At 37.2% G+C, this 15,652-nt stretch overlaps 1 protein-coding gene across 4 annotated transcripts in view; it reads right to left on the bottom strand.

Annotated features, from left to right (window-relative positions):
* Positions 1–15,652, bottom strand: part of PRSS12 (serine protease 12) — a 74,194-nt gene that overhangs the window by 8,040 nt on the left and 50,502 nt on the right. For 2 of the 4 annotated variants that reach the window (XM_047855591.1, XM_047855593.1), the window contains 3 exons: positions 11,034–11,239; positions 8,003–8,081; positions 7,175–7,297 (listed from right to left, as the gene is read on the bottom strand). In XM_047855591.1, coding sequence (XP_047711547.1) covers positions 7,175–7,297; positions 8,003–8,081; positions 11,034–11,239 — 408 coding nt within the window. Of the gene's footprint in view, positions 1–6,483; positions 6,755–7,174; positions 7,298–8,002; positions 8,082–11,033; positions 11,240–15,652 lie in introns of those variants that run through there. The other 2 variants (XM_047855594.1, XM_047855592.1) reach the window with 2 other exon arrangements.

Below are 15,652 nucleotides of genomic sequence, written 5' to 3'. Positions count from 1 at the left end.
CACACACATACATGTGCACACGTGTTCTCTCGCTCTCTCAAATAAACATAAAAAAAGTGATTGACTAAAGTTACTTGTCTAAATGATTACAGTTGCTTAGAAGCCTCCGTAGAAACTTGCACTGTCATATATGTGTGTATGTGTGTGTGTGTGTGTGTGTGTGTGTGTGTGTGTGTATTCAGGAAATGGTTTTAGCATGATTGACAGTATTAGGTATACCACCAAAGAGCATGTTCTTAATGAACTCTACTAGATACTAGGTCATGATGAAGCATATGCTAAGCATCTGATACTCTGTGTCTTTAAAACGTGACTCCATTATCTCTGTGCCTCATCTTTGTAATTACAAAGACCTAGACATTTCTGATTTTCAGAGCAACAATCTTTAACAATTTCCAGCTGCTATGGTGTTTCTAGGAAAAAAATGAAAGATAAAATCAGGTAAAGCTATATTTTTGATCAAATCAAATTTGCAGTAGAATCACAGAAATAAGAGAGTCCTTGATTTGGGTACATTCTTCCCTCCAATATGATGTCTGTTACCAGAACAAACAACTAAAAGGAATTAGTGTAATATTCAGGAATTTTTCTCTCACTTATATTTCTGCAGCACCATAGAGAGAGGGTCATATCATGATACTCATAATTTAGAGTATCAAAGGCAAGCAATTTATATCATATAAGAATCATAGGAACTCCAAAAACACTTGATTTATCCCAAGTTTCCACTTCAAAATGCCAACAGGACATTGCACTCATTCCAACGTCTGTATTGCATTAACACTAGGGAAAAATGTGAAGAATGAGATAGAAGACCTTTAAATGGTGATTCACCAACTATCTCAGTTTTTGTGCTGGCATTAAAATAAGTGTTTAGAACATATCACAACATGTGAAAGTTACAAACGAATTAGAATTTGATTACTAGAACTGTCGTCCTTACAATAAAGTATCCTTATCATGCAAAGAGACTATATAAAATGAAGGTAACAGCATAGTGGATCTGAAGTAACTGCATTGTGATCTCAACCTCCCCAGGCCATCATTCTTAGATTGTTCAGATATGAGGATTATATAAAAGAATGACTACAAAGGCAAAACAAATTAACATAAAGAGCTGTCATCCCATAGTATAAAATAACACAGATGGGAACAGCAATCTAGGCATTATTCAGAAATAGGTGTTCAAGAGCACCGGCCTATATCATCACTGCAAGAATTAGGCACCAAAAAAGGCCTGATGAACAAGAACCCATTTTATGGAATATGCAGAAGTCCACTAGTTAAAGCAGTAGAGATACAAATAAAAAACAGGAGTGAAAGCTCATTCCAAAATATACCCAGGGTGCCTGGGTGGTTCAGTCGGTTAAGCGTCTGACTTCAGCTCAGGTCATGATCTCACAGTTCTTGAGTTCAAGTCCTGCGTCAGGCTCTGTGCTGACAGCTCAGAGCCTGGAGCCTGCTTTGGATTCTGTGTCTCCCTCTCTCTCTGTGCCCCCTGCTCGCTCACTTGCTCTCTCTCAAAAATAAATAAACATTAAAAAAAAAACCAAATTTCCCCTACCAGTAGACCTTAAATTACACTCCCAAGAAATCTAAAAGGAAGGTAACCTCTCAGAACATGACAATATTGCTTCTACGTTGCAGTCTCTGCAATTCCAGAGGAAATCTGTTTTTGCAAATTTAAGAGTTTCTGATGATTAAAGGAGGGTTGTTTTAATCCAAAGTCCTTGAACCCAGAAAAGAAACAAAATTTGGAGCTTATTCTAATCACTAGTAACTGTCCTTATGCCTTTTAATGAGCATACTGCAATAAAGATGTGAGCTGTAGCTCCTTAGGCACTTCAAAACAGGAAGTCTATGAAATCTGGTAAAGGTTACAGACCAAGGCAGATGGATATAAAACACATTTGCAAAATAATTTTCTCCCTACACACATTAAAAGAATCTTGCATTATATCTAAAATACATCAAAATGCTGCATATCATAATCTGCTCCTCTGCTTTTTAAACAACTGTCTTTATCTTCTGTGCAGATAAAGGGAAGAAATTCAGAAATGACATATGGAAGGAATTATCTGTTGATCCAGGTTTAAAATACCACCATTCTCTAAAGAGTCAAACATTCTTAAATATATCCACTATCTGGCAACTAAGCCCTCACTTTCATCATGCAACAACCATTTAGGAGTATATCCTATGTGCCAAGTAATATATTAGACACTAGGTTTATAAACAGAAAGGAGATGATTTCTGACTTTAAGCAATCATCTAGAAGGAGCAGGCCAGAGGAGGAATAATGACATGTAAACAAACAAACCCAAACCCAAACATGTAGCAAAAAAACAAAAACACAAAACAAAAAAAAAGAAGAAGAAAGAAAGAAAGAAAACGAAAAAGACCTTCCAAAGTCAGATCAAAGTGTTCAACTCAAGTGGAATTTTTGGGTAATTTCCCTACTTAATACTTTAGGCCTTGAACCCTGAAGTCTGTAACTTTTAGCAGAGACTTAAAAGACGAAGCATTTAGAAAACAGGATAATCTAAACTGAACCTACTGAATTATTTTGCCTAACCTCTAAACCCTAAGACAGGCTTCTCCAGTTTCCTTGTAGTTTCCTACCTTATTCTTCTCCAGTGGTCAGTGGAATAAAATCACCCAGAATTTTCTACTGTTGAAAATAATAATCTTTGATTCTCTTTTTGGAACCCTAACATATAACCATCAACATTTGTTTTGAATTTCACATTTTATCAAATACTTTCAGACATTTAGCAGGTCCTTTGTTCTTCACTGTGGAATATTATTGCCTTCATTTCATGAGTGGGAAAACTGAGGCTCCAAGAGGCTAAATAATTTTCACAAAAGTGAATAGTTAAAATTGGAGAACTGTGACCTTGGTCTCAATGGCCAGATCCAAGTCTCTTGTTACACAGTACCAAGTTCTACTGACTTTTGTCACCATGACTCTACCTTCTCTCCCTCCTTTTCTTTTCCATCTTCTATCTCTATTACAATAGTCTCCCTCCAGTTCCTACCATAGTGAGTCTTAATCACTTGGTAACACGGACCAATTGGAGTTACTCCAGTAGCATGTGTGCAAAGATTTTTCATCTAATTTGAAGCTCATTCACAGACTCTTGGATTAATAATTTTGCTTTACATCCTCAGATCAATATATCTCCCAATGACTCGTCTTAAAACCCCTCTTCGATCACATTTCAAGGCTCAAAACCTTTAGTGGTTTCCCATCACCTAGTGAATGAAACAAAAATTCACTATTCCGGCATTTCAGACCTTTCCTGCTTCTCTCCCTCTCTCTCTTTAAAGTTTACTTATTTATTTTTGAGACAGAGTGTGTGAGAGTGAGGGGAGAGTCAGACAGAGAGAGAGAGAGAGAGAGAGAGAGAGAATCCCAAGCAGGCTCTTCACTGTCAGTGCAGAGCCCAATGTGGGGCTCAAGCTCATGAAACATGAGATTGTGACATGAGATAAAATAAAGAGTTGGACATTTAACTGACTAAGTCACCCAGGCACCCCTGGGTCTTTCCTGCTTCTCTACTGTAAGTCCACTACCAAAACTCCAGATCACTATCTTAACTAATAACTCCCATCATTCAAATATGTCTCATGCTTCTTTCACCACTATTCTCTCAACATTAGATGGTTACCCAGCTCCAGTCTCTATCAATCCATGAATACAACCTCTTGTGCTTGGACACACTTCATAACAGAACTTAGTCTTCCTCCCACATACAGCCCATTCCACCTTTGAATTGTCCTAGTGTTAAGTAAATAAAAAATAAACAACTCTTTGGTTAAAATGAAAATTATATTTTCTCCCATTAATATCTGTAGTATCTGAAGCAACAGGTAACAAATCTAATCTGATTCCACACAATCTCCCCTGTCTGTTTGCCTTCCCTGGTGTACCATGTCATTTTTTCATGATGTGGCCCCCAGAACTGAGCCAAGTTCTCTCTGTTTGATAGTGACAGTGCTTTTGTCTCTAACAATAGCTTGAGCATAGTAAGAATAGCTAGGCTCATCACTGCTTTGCCTTGACAATATTCTTTCAGTGCTGCTCAAAACTGATAAACTTTGTGAGCAACTGCATTACATCACTGACTTGTATTAAGGCTGCAGGACTCTAAAACCCATGCGGTCATTTTCACGTGTGCTACATTTAAGCCACATTTCCTGGAACTAAAGTCAGCATTTTACTTCCTTCTTATTCTGCACTGCTTGTTAGGATCAAACTATCAAGATCTTTTCCCATCATGTATCCTATCTTCCAATATGTGTCTCTCCCAATCTTCTGGCATCCAAAAATATAATTAATTTACCATCAGTGTCCTTTTTTAGTTTTGTGATTAATATGTTGAATAGGACATGGATAAGTATCCTACGAGCTCTATTACAGTCTTCCTCATCATCATTCTTCAAACATATCCAGATCATGTTCTGTTTTATCCACTAGGCAAGTGGGTCTTAACCTTTAGTGTTGAGAAGGATCATCAGAGATGCTTGATAAAAATGCCAACTCCTGAGGCTTGGCTCTAAAGCTTCAGTAGATCTGGAGGAGGGGCCCAGGAATCTGAATTTTTAACAAGCTAAATGTATCTAATATTGTGGTGGAAAGACCACACTTTAAAAATTGTGCCCTGAATTTTTTTTTGATACTATTTTATCAGCAATATCAATATCTCCCTCTTCTGGGTTCCTATAGCTACACTGAAAATTCTTATCATAGCAATGATCCTTATCTGTCTTCTCTCCACTATATCCTATAGCATATTCCTGGGAATATTAAATTTTTGTTAAGTCAATGAATGAATATAATCTTTATTGTGTGTGCCGTTGATGTAACACATGAATGTATTAAACCCACTGATATATAGGTGACCTCTCAAACTCAATTATTATCCCAGAAATGACAAAGGCTATGTAAAATATAGATATGTGTCTTCTGCACACTTTACAAATGGAAGATTACTCCATAAATATTTACCAAAATAGATAAAAGGAAATGAATAGAGATCCTAGAAAAGATATATGAGAACTGAGCATACAAGATAATTGACATAAATCTTTGGGTAAAGAATGTAATGTTCATAACTAAGATTTAACTTAAAAAAAAGAAGAAGAAAAGAAAAAATAAAGCTCCATCATTAGATACAAAAAAATATTTAAAAATTTTTTAAAAATAATGTAATGTTCAATACAAAGTGCTGGTAAACTATCCATGAAAAGTATAAAATGAGGCTCCTTTCTCATACTATGTATACAAAAAATAAACAGTAAACAGATTAAAAACCTAAACATGAACAAAATTATACATTTTTCTTAGTGAAGAAGTAAGATAAAATCTTCATCATGTGGGGCTAGGAAAGGATATTTTAAATTTTTTTTTAATATTTATTTTTTATAGAGACAGAACACAAGTGGGGGAGGGACAGAAAGAGAAGGAGACACAGAATCGGAAGCAGGCTCCAGGCTCCGAGCTCCGAGCTATCAGCACAGAGCCTGACAGGGGGGCTCGAACTCACAAACTGTGAGATCATGACCTGAGCCAAAGTCAGACAGTTAAACGACTGAGCCACCCAGGTGCCCCTAGGAAAGGATATTTTAAATAAATATAAAAAATTTTATCAAACTTAAAAAATTGACACATATTAAACACATTAAATGAAGATATTAAAATATCTTCATAAGAAAAAGATTTTAAACAAGTGGACAGGACATAACCCCAGACTGAGAAAAGGTATTTGTAACACATAACAACAAAGACTCTGTACACAGAACAAATTTTTTAAATCAATTACAAAAAGACAATCCAATAGAAAGATAAGCAAAGAATATGAACAAAGAAATTCATGAAAGAGGAAGACACTAATCAGGGAAGTGGAACTGAAAAGAAATCCAAAAAGTCTAAGATTGACAAAAACTAAAAATGTTGATAGATAATATCAAGTTGAAGTGGGGACTTGAGGAAATGGACTTACCTACTGCCATGATATAAATGGATGCAATTACTTTAGAAAATAAATTAATAGTGCTGAGTAAAACTGAATTGTGCCCATACTCTAGCAAAATGCTCCCACATATGTGTACCCAATGAGACATACAATAGATGTCTATTACAGCATTGTTTTTTCATAGTGAAAGAATTGAAACCAACTAACTATCCATTAGTAGGGGACTAAATAAATTGTGATTTAGCCTTACAATAGGACTTAAAATTCACATGGTGGTTAAAGTGAACAAAATCTATATGGATAAATTGTAAATATATAGTGAAGCCTTGTATCACATATGGAAAAATATAAAACAAATTCTTGCTTGTAAGAATTTTTCAATGACATGTTATACATTTTATATAAGACTTTTTATTATGACCATTTTCAAATATACACAATTAGAATAACACAGTGAAACTCCTGTATAATCACCTTGCTTCACTAATTATAAATATTTTGCCAAGGATTGGTATACATTTTTAAATCCCAAAATTCATGCTGAGGAAATGGCCATTAGTCAGGCCCACAAAAGAACGCAGGACAAGAACAAAGGAGAGCCAGGTCCTAGTGCAGACACTGCCACCATGAGCAGTGTAACTCTGGCACACTATTTTTCTCTGTATGGCCTCCCCTCTCAACTGGGAAGACTTCAGACTGAAGTGATAAAATGTTTGGGAGATGAGGAAATAATCAGGATGCAACCTGGACTTTCTAGAAGGTACAAATAGAGAAATCTAAAAGACACAAAACACCAAGAGCCAAAGGATCAAAAAACAATAAAAACTTCACTCCCTATTCTTAGTATCCACTACTGGGTCATCTGAGATCTCCTCTAGGTCTACTGGGATATGATTTCACCCTCAGATAAGTTCTTGAGGGAAGCACTAACATAGCTGCCTCCCCTCCCAAAATGCATCTTCTCTTCCCCCAAATACAGGGTTTGCTTTAACACTGGCGTAGCAAGTAGCTTCCAGAGGGCTCTCGTTGCTCCTTCTGTTACCTCCCCCACTTCCACAGTGCCGTGGGCACAGGTAAAGAAGATTGGTAGCCTGGCTCTGTCACCCCAAGTTTCTAGTATGCTATGGAGCAGGAAGGAATTGGAAGCACTGTCAAATAAGAACCCAACAGACTTGTTCGGAAAGGTGGACACATACCTCTTGAAGCAGTGTGCTGCTGTAAGGACCCAGCAGCTACTCAAGAGCGTGGCCCCACAAAGGAGCCTGCCATCTCCATGGGATGACTTAAGCCGGAGGGACACTTGCCAAGGCCAACCACCCCTAAGAAGAAAGTAAGCCACTTGAGTCCGTATAAGGGAGAAAAGCAAAGAAAAGCATCCATTAAGACAATGACTTGGAAGGCTTGCAGGTGGGAGGAAAGCCACATAAAAGGGACCCCAGCAGGTAAGATCTCTCCCTACTTTGAAAATGGTACCCCTACAACCTGGAGCAGACCACATTGAAGATCTGCTTATGGACATTTCTATGCATCCCACCCACCTCTGACACTCGTGGAAAAAACTCAGTCTTCTCTATATTTCATTGCTTGAAGTGTATTTTCTCTCCTCACTACCTCACCTAAGCAGCCCGAAGAAGTATTTCGTTAAGCAAAGTACTGGGTTTCCATTAGTAAACGCAACAAATAAAAAAAAATACATTTAAAAGAGTCAAGTCTAAAACAAATATATTCTAAATTAAATGAATTTTGTAGTTACATATTTTTCAGACCTCCTCTTAGTGAGATTCAACAATATAACTTTTCAGCAACGTATCTATTGTATAAATCAGGAGGTAGTGATCTAAGAACACAGTCGATATAAAGTAAATGTAGATTAAAAGGAAAAAAAACATGTAATCTGTATTTAATTTAGGAAATTGAGTAAGTAAAATAAATCCCTCATATCATAGTAGAAAAACCCCCAATTTGTAACACTGTATGTACATAAATAGTTTTGTAATATGTAAAATCTCTGAAGGACCTTTTACCTTAAAGAATTTTTCCCACCAATGATCCGCTTCTGCCGACGGTGCAGTAATCTCAAACCACAAACAGATGAGAGGGATTCTGAAGCAGACAGAGGTTATTAATCAGACTGTTGTATTGTTGACAGTGGGACAAAGACACAAGTGACACAGTCTCCTGCCGTTTCTTTCTCTATTTTAAAACATCTTTTCTCCTCAAATTATAGGATACCTTCTCTTATAATAAAAATTAAAAGTTGGGGTGCCTGGGTGGCTCAGTTGGTTAAGCGACTAACTTTGGCTCAGGTCATGATCTCACGGTTCATGAGTTGAAGCCCCGCGTTGGGCTCTGTGCTGACATCTCAGAGGCTGCAACTTGCTTTGGATTCTATGTCTCCCTGTCTCTCTGCCCCTCCCCTGCTTGTGCTCTGTCTCTCAAAAATAAACAAACATTAAAAAATTAAAAAAAAAAAAGAAAGAAAGAAAAGTCTTCTCATTTAGCCAAGGCAACAAGAATTCACAAGCAGACAAGGAACTTTATGAGGTTTCCCACATTCAGCTGTGACCCTGTCCAGCATGTCATCCCACGGGCGCCTACAGCCCTCCCTCTGCTGATTACAGAGACTGTTTCGGAGTGCAGGAACATTAAACAAAACAAGAGAATTGCAAAGGTAGTACAGGTCTAAGTAATTTGCTTTTCACATACAACACTTTCCAGGCCACTTATACAAAATGTAACTTAGAATGGGATTCTGATCTATATTTACATTTATATTTTACTCATATAGCATATTATTATATGGAAAGGGTTTACTAAACAAACTAAGTGGCATTTTAGGTAATACAGTCAAATTTCCCAAGATAACAGACTCTCACAAGAGCATAAAAAAAGAATTAAGAATGAAAATATATGAAAAGGTGGTATACAAAAGAAAGTAAATAAAATGAAGTATAGCTATTTAAAAAAATTTTTTTTTATGTTTTTATTTATTTTTGAGACAGAGAGAGACAGAGCATGAGCAGGGAAGGGGCAGAGAGAGAGGGAGACACAGAATCTGAAGCAGGCTCCAGGCCCTGAGCTGTCAGCACAGAGCCCAACGCGGGGCTCGAACTCACAGACTGCGAGATCATGACCTGAACCGAAGTCGGACGCTCAACTGACTGAGCCACCAAGGCGCCCCAAAGTATAGCTATTTTAAAAATAATTTTAGAAGGAGGGGAATCTCTACAGGAGTATTTTGTTTCTTTGGTTAAGTACATGTGTAGCAAGTATAGATTGACACTTTTTCTATCTGTGTAAGAAGAGAAGGTGGGGAATTGTGCCAAGAGCATGAAAATCTAGTCTGCACTAATATTCCCCCATAATAACCAGGTAGAAGTGAGCTCAGTAGGGGATCAACACTAGTTATTTCTTCATGGAGAAAAAGGTTCAACAATGTTTACCAAGATCATTAATTTGCCAAGTGATCTCAGAGGCATGCTGTCAAACTTTAATTCTCATCTCTTAGGATATGAATCCTCTAGATGACACAGCAAATTATAAGATATTAGAAAAACATAAGTTTCAAATAATGGTCCAAGTCAGGTCAATGTATATAAGGCCAAGATAAAGAATGATGTAATACTGAGCAAGCAAAACTGAAAGTTTACATCATTCCAGGGCAAAGCACCAAATTACAAAAGTGTAAAATCTAATAAGGCGTAAAATCCACAGCTACAAAAAAAAATTTTTTAAGCAAAATGAAATTCATTTATAAAAGGATCCCATCAGATGACCAATAACCAATGCCTTGAGTTTCAGTCCCCTTATAGAAGTTACTAGGTCTTGAGCCTCAATACAAAATCAGGGTTAACAAACCAAATTATGTAATCCAGCTTGTCTAAGAGGAAATATTTTTTTTTTAAGTTTACTTATTTATTTTGAGAGAAAGAGTGTGCGGGAGAGGCAGAGAGAGAGAATCCAAAGCAAAAACATTTTACAATTATTGAATTTTTATGTTTTTCTACCACTTAAGAAATTTGACATAATCCAAAGAATTAATTATATTCAATTTTTAACTATAGTTTAAATTACTGAAGGCACTTTAATAAGTTGTAATTAATACTTGTATATAAGTATACTATTTAATAATATTAAATATATAATTTAGTAAGCCGATTATGTGTGTGTGTGTGTGTGTGTGTATAAAACAAAGCACAAAAGGCTGTAAGTACTCTTCATACTCAAAAGCTCCTCAGACAGTGAAGAATCATATTAACAACATCCAGTTCATTTTTGCATTGTCTTTAGCAATTAAAAGATGTTAGAGGAAGAGAATGTTTAAATACAGATACACCTACTTTTCAGAAAATCCAATGATCAAAACTCTGAGCTTTCAAAACACATAAAGAGATCATTGTTCTATTCATAAAATGTAACCAGTTTTCTACAAAATAGCTACTTCTTTATTCTAAAGCAGTATTTGTTTCATAAAAGTTACACTCAGCTTTCAATGACCTTTCTATTTAAGTATAAAACACCTATTACTGTGTTGTACTGAAAGATTTTTTCTCATTTCCCTTACATTTTTTAATTTCATAGAATAAAATCTACAAAAGATAACCTTCTTTTTGCAATTACTTTTAAATGTATCTCTATTGTTTAAAATACTAGTGAGAGTGGAAGAAGTTCCTTTCCATGCCATATCTTTAAATTGTCATTTCTGGCCTTGTTTTTGTGAAGTAATTATCAGTTCTAAATCTTCAAGGATACCGACAAGTTTGACAGTTTTATTACATCCAGAGAAGGAATGGTACAGAAATGGCTGAGAACGTGGAAAGGGCCGGATGCCAGAGATTACAAATCCTGTAAATCCACTCTTGCCCCTGAGCTCTGCTCTCCCTGTAAGCCCCATCCAGTCAGGTTTGTCAGGAAACCACTGCCTCTAAATATGAGCACAAGGAACCAGGGATTATATACAGTCTTATGAAGGAGACTTTTGTTATCAAAGTACTGCTGATACTAATCAAGTGAAGAACACTCTTTGACTTGTACAGGCCCTGGAAAATGACTTACCTTTATTACTGTTACCTGTTGCCTTCTTGCCAAAATAATCACAAATGACTCCTGCATCTTCACTGTGGCGGCAGTTATGTCTTCCAATATCTTGTTTGATACAGTCAGCTAGGGACCGCTCATTTCCTGTGCACTTCACATTATCCACATGGATGGGGCCTTTCCCTTCCCCAAAGTAAGCCATGGTTCTTGCTCTGGCAGGGCCCCTGGAAACAGAGTGTTCTTGAGGATGTGAAGAACCAGTCACTCATACATTTTAACACATCACAACATATACTCTCATTCAATTAATTTTAGTATATTAAACTTAGCATCTATGTATGCTAAAAAAAACTTTATTTCATGACTATCAAAAACAAGCTTAAAAGAGGTAATAACTCTACCTTTTTTGTTTTGCTAGCCCACAGTTTCTTTACTGCCCTGGGTGCCTCTAATTTAAGTTTTGCTAAGAAAGTCACATTTAATGGCATGTCAAAATTTAATGATAGTCTTCGACTCTAGTTTTTGTTTTTAATTTCAATTTTTTATTTTTTATTATTTTTTAATTTTTAAAAAATATTTTATTTTTGAGAGAGAGAGACAGAGTGTGAGCAGGCAAGGGGTAGAGAGAGAGGGAGACACAGAATCTGAAGGAGGCTCCAGGCTCTGAGCTGTTAGCCCAGAGCCCCACACAGGGCTCGAACTCAGGAACCATGAGATCGTGACCTGAGCCAAAGTCAGATGCTTAACCAACTGAGCCACCCAGGCACCCCTAATTTCAACTATTTAACATTTTTTTATTTCATTTTTATTCTGTTTTGAGAGAGAGAGAGAGAGAGAGCACGTGCATGACGGGGGAGAGAGGTAGAGAGAGAGAGAGAGAGAGAGAGAGAGAGAATCTTAAGCAGACTACACGCCCTGTTTTTTGAGACAGAGAGAGAGAGAGAGAGCACATGATGGGGGAGAGAGGCAGAAAGAGAGAGAATCTTAAGGAGGCTACATGCTCAATCCCATGATTGGGGTTCAATCCCACAACCCTGTAAGATCATGGCCTGAGCAGAAATCAAGAGTAAGACGCTCAACCAACTGAGCCACCCAGGCACCCCTTTATTTTATTTTTTATGAGGGGGGAGGGGCTAAAGGAGAGGGAGAGAGAATCTTAAGCAGGCTCCAACACCCAGCCCGGAGCCCAAAGTGGGGCTCAATCTCACAACTATGAGGTCATTTTTTTTTTAATAATAAAGTTTATTTATTCACTTTGAGAGAGAGAGATTGAACACATGCACAATGAGCAGGGGAGGGACAAAGAGAGAGGGGAGAGAGAGAATCCCAAGCAGGCTCCACACTGTCAGCACAGAGCCCAACCCAGGGCTCAATCTTGCATAAAATGTGACCTGGGCTGAAACCAAGAGTTGGACACTTAACCCACTGAGTGACCCAGGTGCCCCTTAAACTCTAATTTTTTTTTTAATTTTTTTTTCAACGTTTTTTATTTATTTTTGGGACAGAGAGAGACAGAGCATGAATGGGGGAGGGGCAGAGAGAGAGGGAGACACAGAATCGGAAACAGGCTCCAGGCTCCGAGCCATCAGCCCAGAGCCCAACGCGGGGCTCAAACCCACGGACCGCGAGATCGTGACCTGGCTGAAGTCGGACGCTTAACCGACTGCGCCACCCAGGCGCCCCTCTTCTTGACTTTAATGTGCCCTGGCTTGCCCCTTTGTGCATCTTCGTATTCACTAAAAGCTACAGGTGTGGCTTTTAAAAAATTCCCAACAACACACTGTTAGCATCCGGGTACATTCCCTTCCTGTACATATTTATGGGGAAAAAACTAACTATAATTTTTAGTGGTTAAAAAAATTCATTGTACACATTAGTGTAGTAGATCTCAAACTTCAGAGTACTTAAAAGACTACTTGGGTTGATTCTGAATGAGTGTATCACCAGTGGACTTAGAAATCTATTTTTTCATAAGCTCTAGGTGATTCCTATTCAAGGAGTTCTACATCAAACTTTAACATAGAAAAATTAGAGTTTATTTCCCCACTGCTGCACATTTACTTTTAAAACTCAAGACTTTTTATAATTATATACACACACACACTTTCTTTTTTTCTAAATGTAATTTTATTTTAAATTCCTATAGTTAACATACAGTGTTATATTAGTTTCACATCTACAATATCATGATTTCAGTTCCATCACCTGGTGCTTATCCCAAGCACACTCCTTAATCCCCATCACCTATTTCACCCACCTCCCCTCTGGTAACTATCAGTTTGTTTTCTTTCTTTTTTTTTTTTAATTTCATTTTTTTAAATTTACATCCAAATTAGTTAGCATGTAGTGCAACAATGATTTCAGGAGTAGATTCCCTAATGCCCCTTACCCATTTAGCCCATCCCCCCTCCCACAACCCCTCCAGTAACCCTCTGTTTGTTCTCCTTATTTAAGAGTCTGTTACACACACACACTCTTAAACAGAAGTTTTTGTGGACAGCTTCGATTTCTTCCCAGAAGTAGTATTTTTGTTCAACAGGTATAAACATTTTTTAAGGTTCTGGATATATATTGCTGAATACAGGGCAAGTCTTTGGGAAGCAAGTTAGTCATTTGAAATATGTATAATTAAAATGTGATTATTCAAAGAAAAGTTTTTCTGCTTTATTTTGTGCATCATAGTTCTGATCTATCTGGAATTTATTTCTGCTTACTGTTAGTATGGGATATAGTTTTATTTTTGTCCCTAAGGTCATTGTCCCAATAACTTTTCCCACTGATTTGAAAGGCTTTTTTAAAAATGTTTTTTAGGGGTGCCTGGGTGGCGCAGTCGGTCAAGCATCCGACTTCAGCCAGGTCACGATCTCGCGGCCCATGGGTTCGAGCCCCGCGTCAGGCTCTGGGCTGATGGCTAAGAGCCTGGAGCCTGTTTCTGATTCTGTGACTCCCTCTCTCTCTCTGCCCCTCCCCCGTTCATGCTCTGTCTCTCTCTGTCCCAAAAATAAATAAACGTTAAAAAAAAATTTTTTTTTAATGTTTTTTAAATGTTTTTATATATTTTAGAGACAGGGAGAGACAGAGCGTGAGTAGGGAAGGGGCAGAGAGAGAGGGAGACACAGAATCCGAAGCAGCCTCCAGGCTCTGAGCTGTCAGCACAGAGTCCGACACTGGGCTCGAACCCATGAGCCATGAGATCATGACCTGAGCTGAAGCCGGCCACTTAATCGATTAAGCTACCCAGGCACCTCTAAAAGTCTTTATAATTTAATATTTATCATGCTTACATGTACATAAGTCATTTTTTGGTCTTTACAATACAGTAATCCCCAATCTTGGCTACACATTAAAATTACCTTTGGAATCTTTTTTTTTTAAATTGTTTTTAATGTTTTATTTTTTTATTTTTGAGACAGAGAGAGACAGAGCATGAGCGGGGGAGGGTTAGAGAGCTGTCAGCACAGAGCCCGACACGGGGCTCAAACTCACAGACGGTGAGATCGTGACCTGAGCCGAAGTCGGAAGCTGAACCGACTGAGCCACCCAGGCGCCCCTGGAAGCTTTTATATTATAGCAAAACCTGAACCCCACCTGACATCAATTAAAGTAAAATCCATGGGAATGGGGCTGGTCATGGGTAATATTCTTTTAACTCTCAATGTGATCTTAGTGTACACCCGAGGTTGATAATCACTGCTGTAGTTTGTATCATTGACTTCTTGCCTATTCCTGTGCCAGTACCACATGGATTTGATTCCAGATGACTTTTGAAGTCAAGTTCCTCTCCCCACCCCTACCCTCAGCCACACCAAGAAAATAAAAAGATTTTTATAAGGGCAGCATTTAATGAATAGATTAATCTCTATTCTGTCTTCCCATTCAGGATTGTTGTATATCACTTATTAACTTTTCTACCTTTGTAAAGATTTACTTTTTTTCATATAGGTTTCAATTCTTGTGATTATTCCTAGTTGGGTTGTTTTTGGGTTTTTTGTTTGGTTTTTGGTTTTTGTACCCTCTAAATGATCTTTTTTTTCTTTTTCTTTTCTACTTAGCTTATAGGAACTATTGCCTTTTAAAAAATAACACTAGTCCTAGTGTCTTTCCCATTGGTTCTCTTGGGTTTTTTAGTTGGACAATCACATTATTCATGTAACAATTCTGACTTCCTTTTCAATACTGGTATCTCAATGCTTAATGATAGTGGGACTTTCAGATAATACTGAGTCACTGAAGTAATAGCAGGCGTGCTTGTTTTGTTCCTGTTTGATGAATGTGATATAAAGGTAAGGTAGTTTTATTTTATCCTAAGCTTCCTAAGAGACATAAGGAAGAAATGGTGATTTTTAACATATAAAGTTTTGCCATTATTAGTTGATCATATTTGTTTTAATTTATAGATAATACACTGAAATACATTAATTGAATGCCTCACACTGAACCATTTTTATATTCTTGCAATAGACTCCCATTTCTTCAAATCTGTTTAAATACACCATTGGATTAAATTTGCTAATATTTTGTTTGAATTTTTGTATGTAGATTAATGAGATGGAATATAGTTTTCTTGATGTGTGTGTGAGTATACTTGGATTATCTAGTCATGAAATAAATTTGTATTAGTCTCATAAAATGAATGG

The sequence above is a fragment of the Prionailurus viverrinus genome, chromosome B1, assembly GCF_022837055.1.
Source record: "Prionailurus viverrinus isolate Anna chromosome B1, UM_Priviv_1.0, whole genome shotgun sequence".
NCBI classification, from domain to species: Eukaryota; Metazoa; Chordata; class Mammalia; order Carnivora; family Felidae; genus Prionailurus; species Prionailurus viverrinus.
Note: the sequence above shows the minus strand (reverse complement) of the source record. Positions and strands in the feature narration are given on the sequence as shown.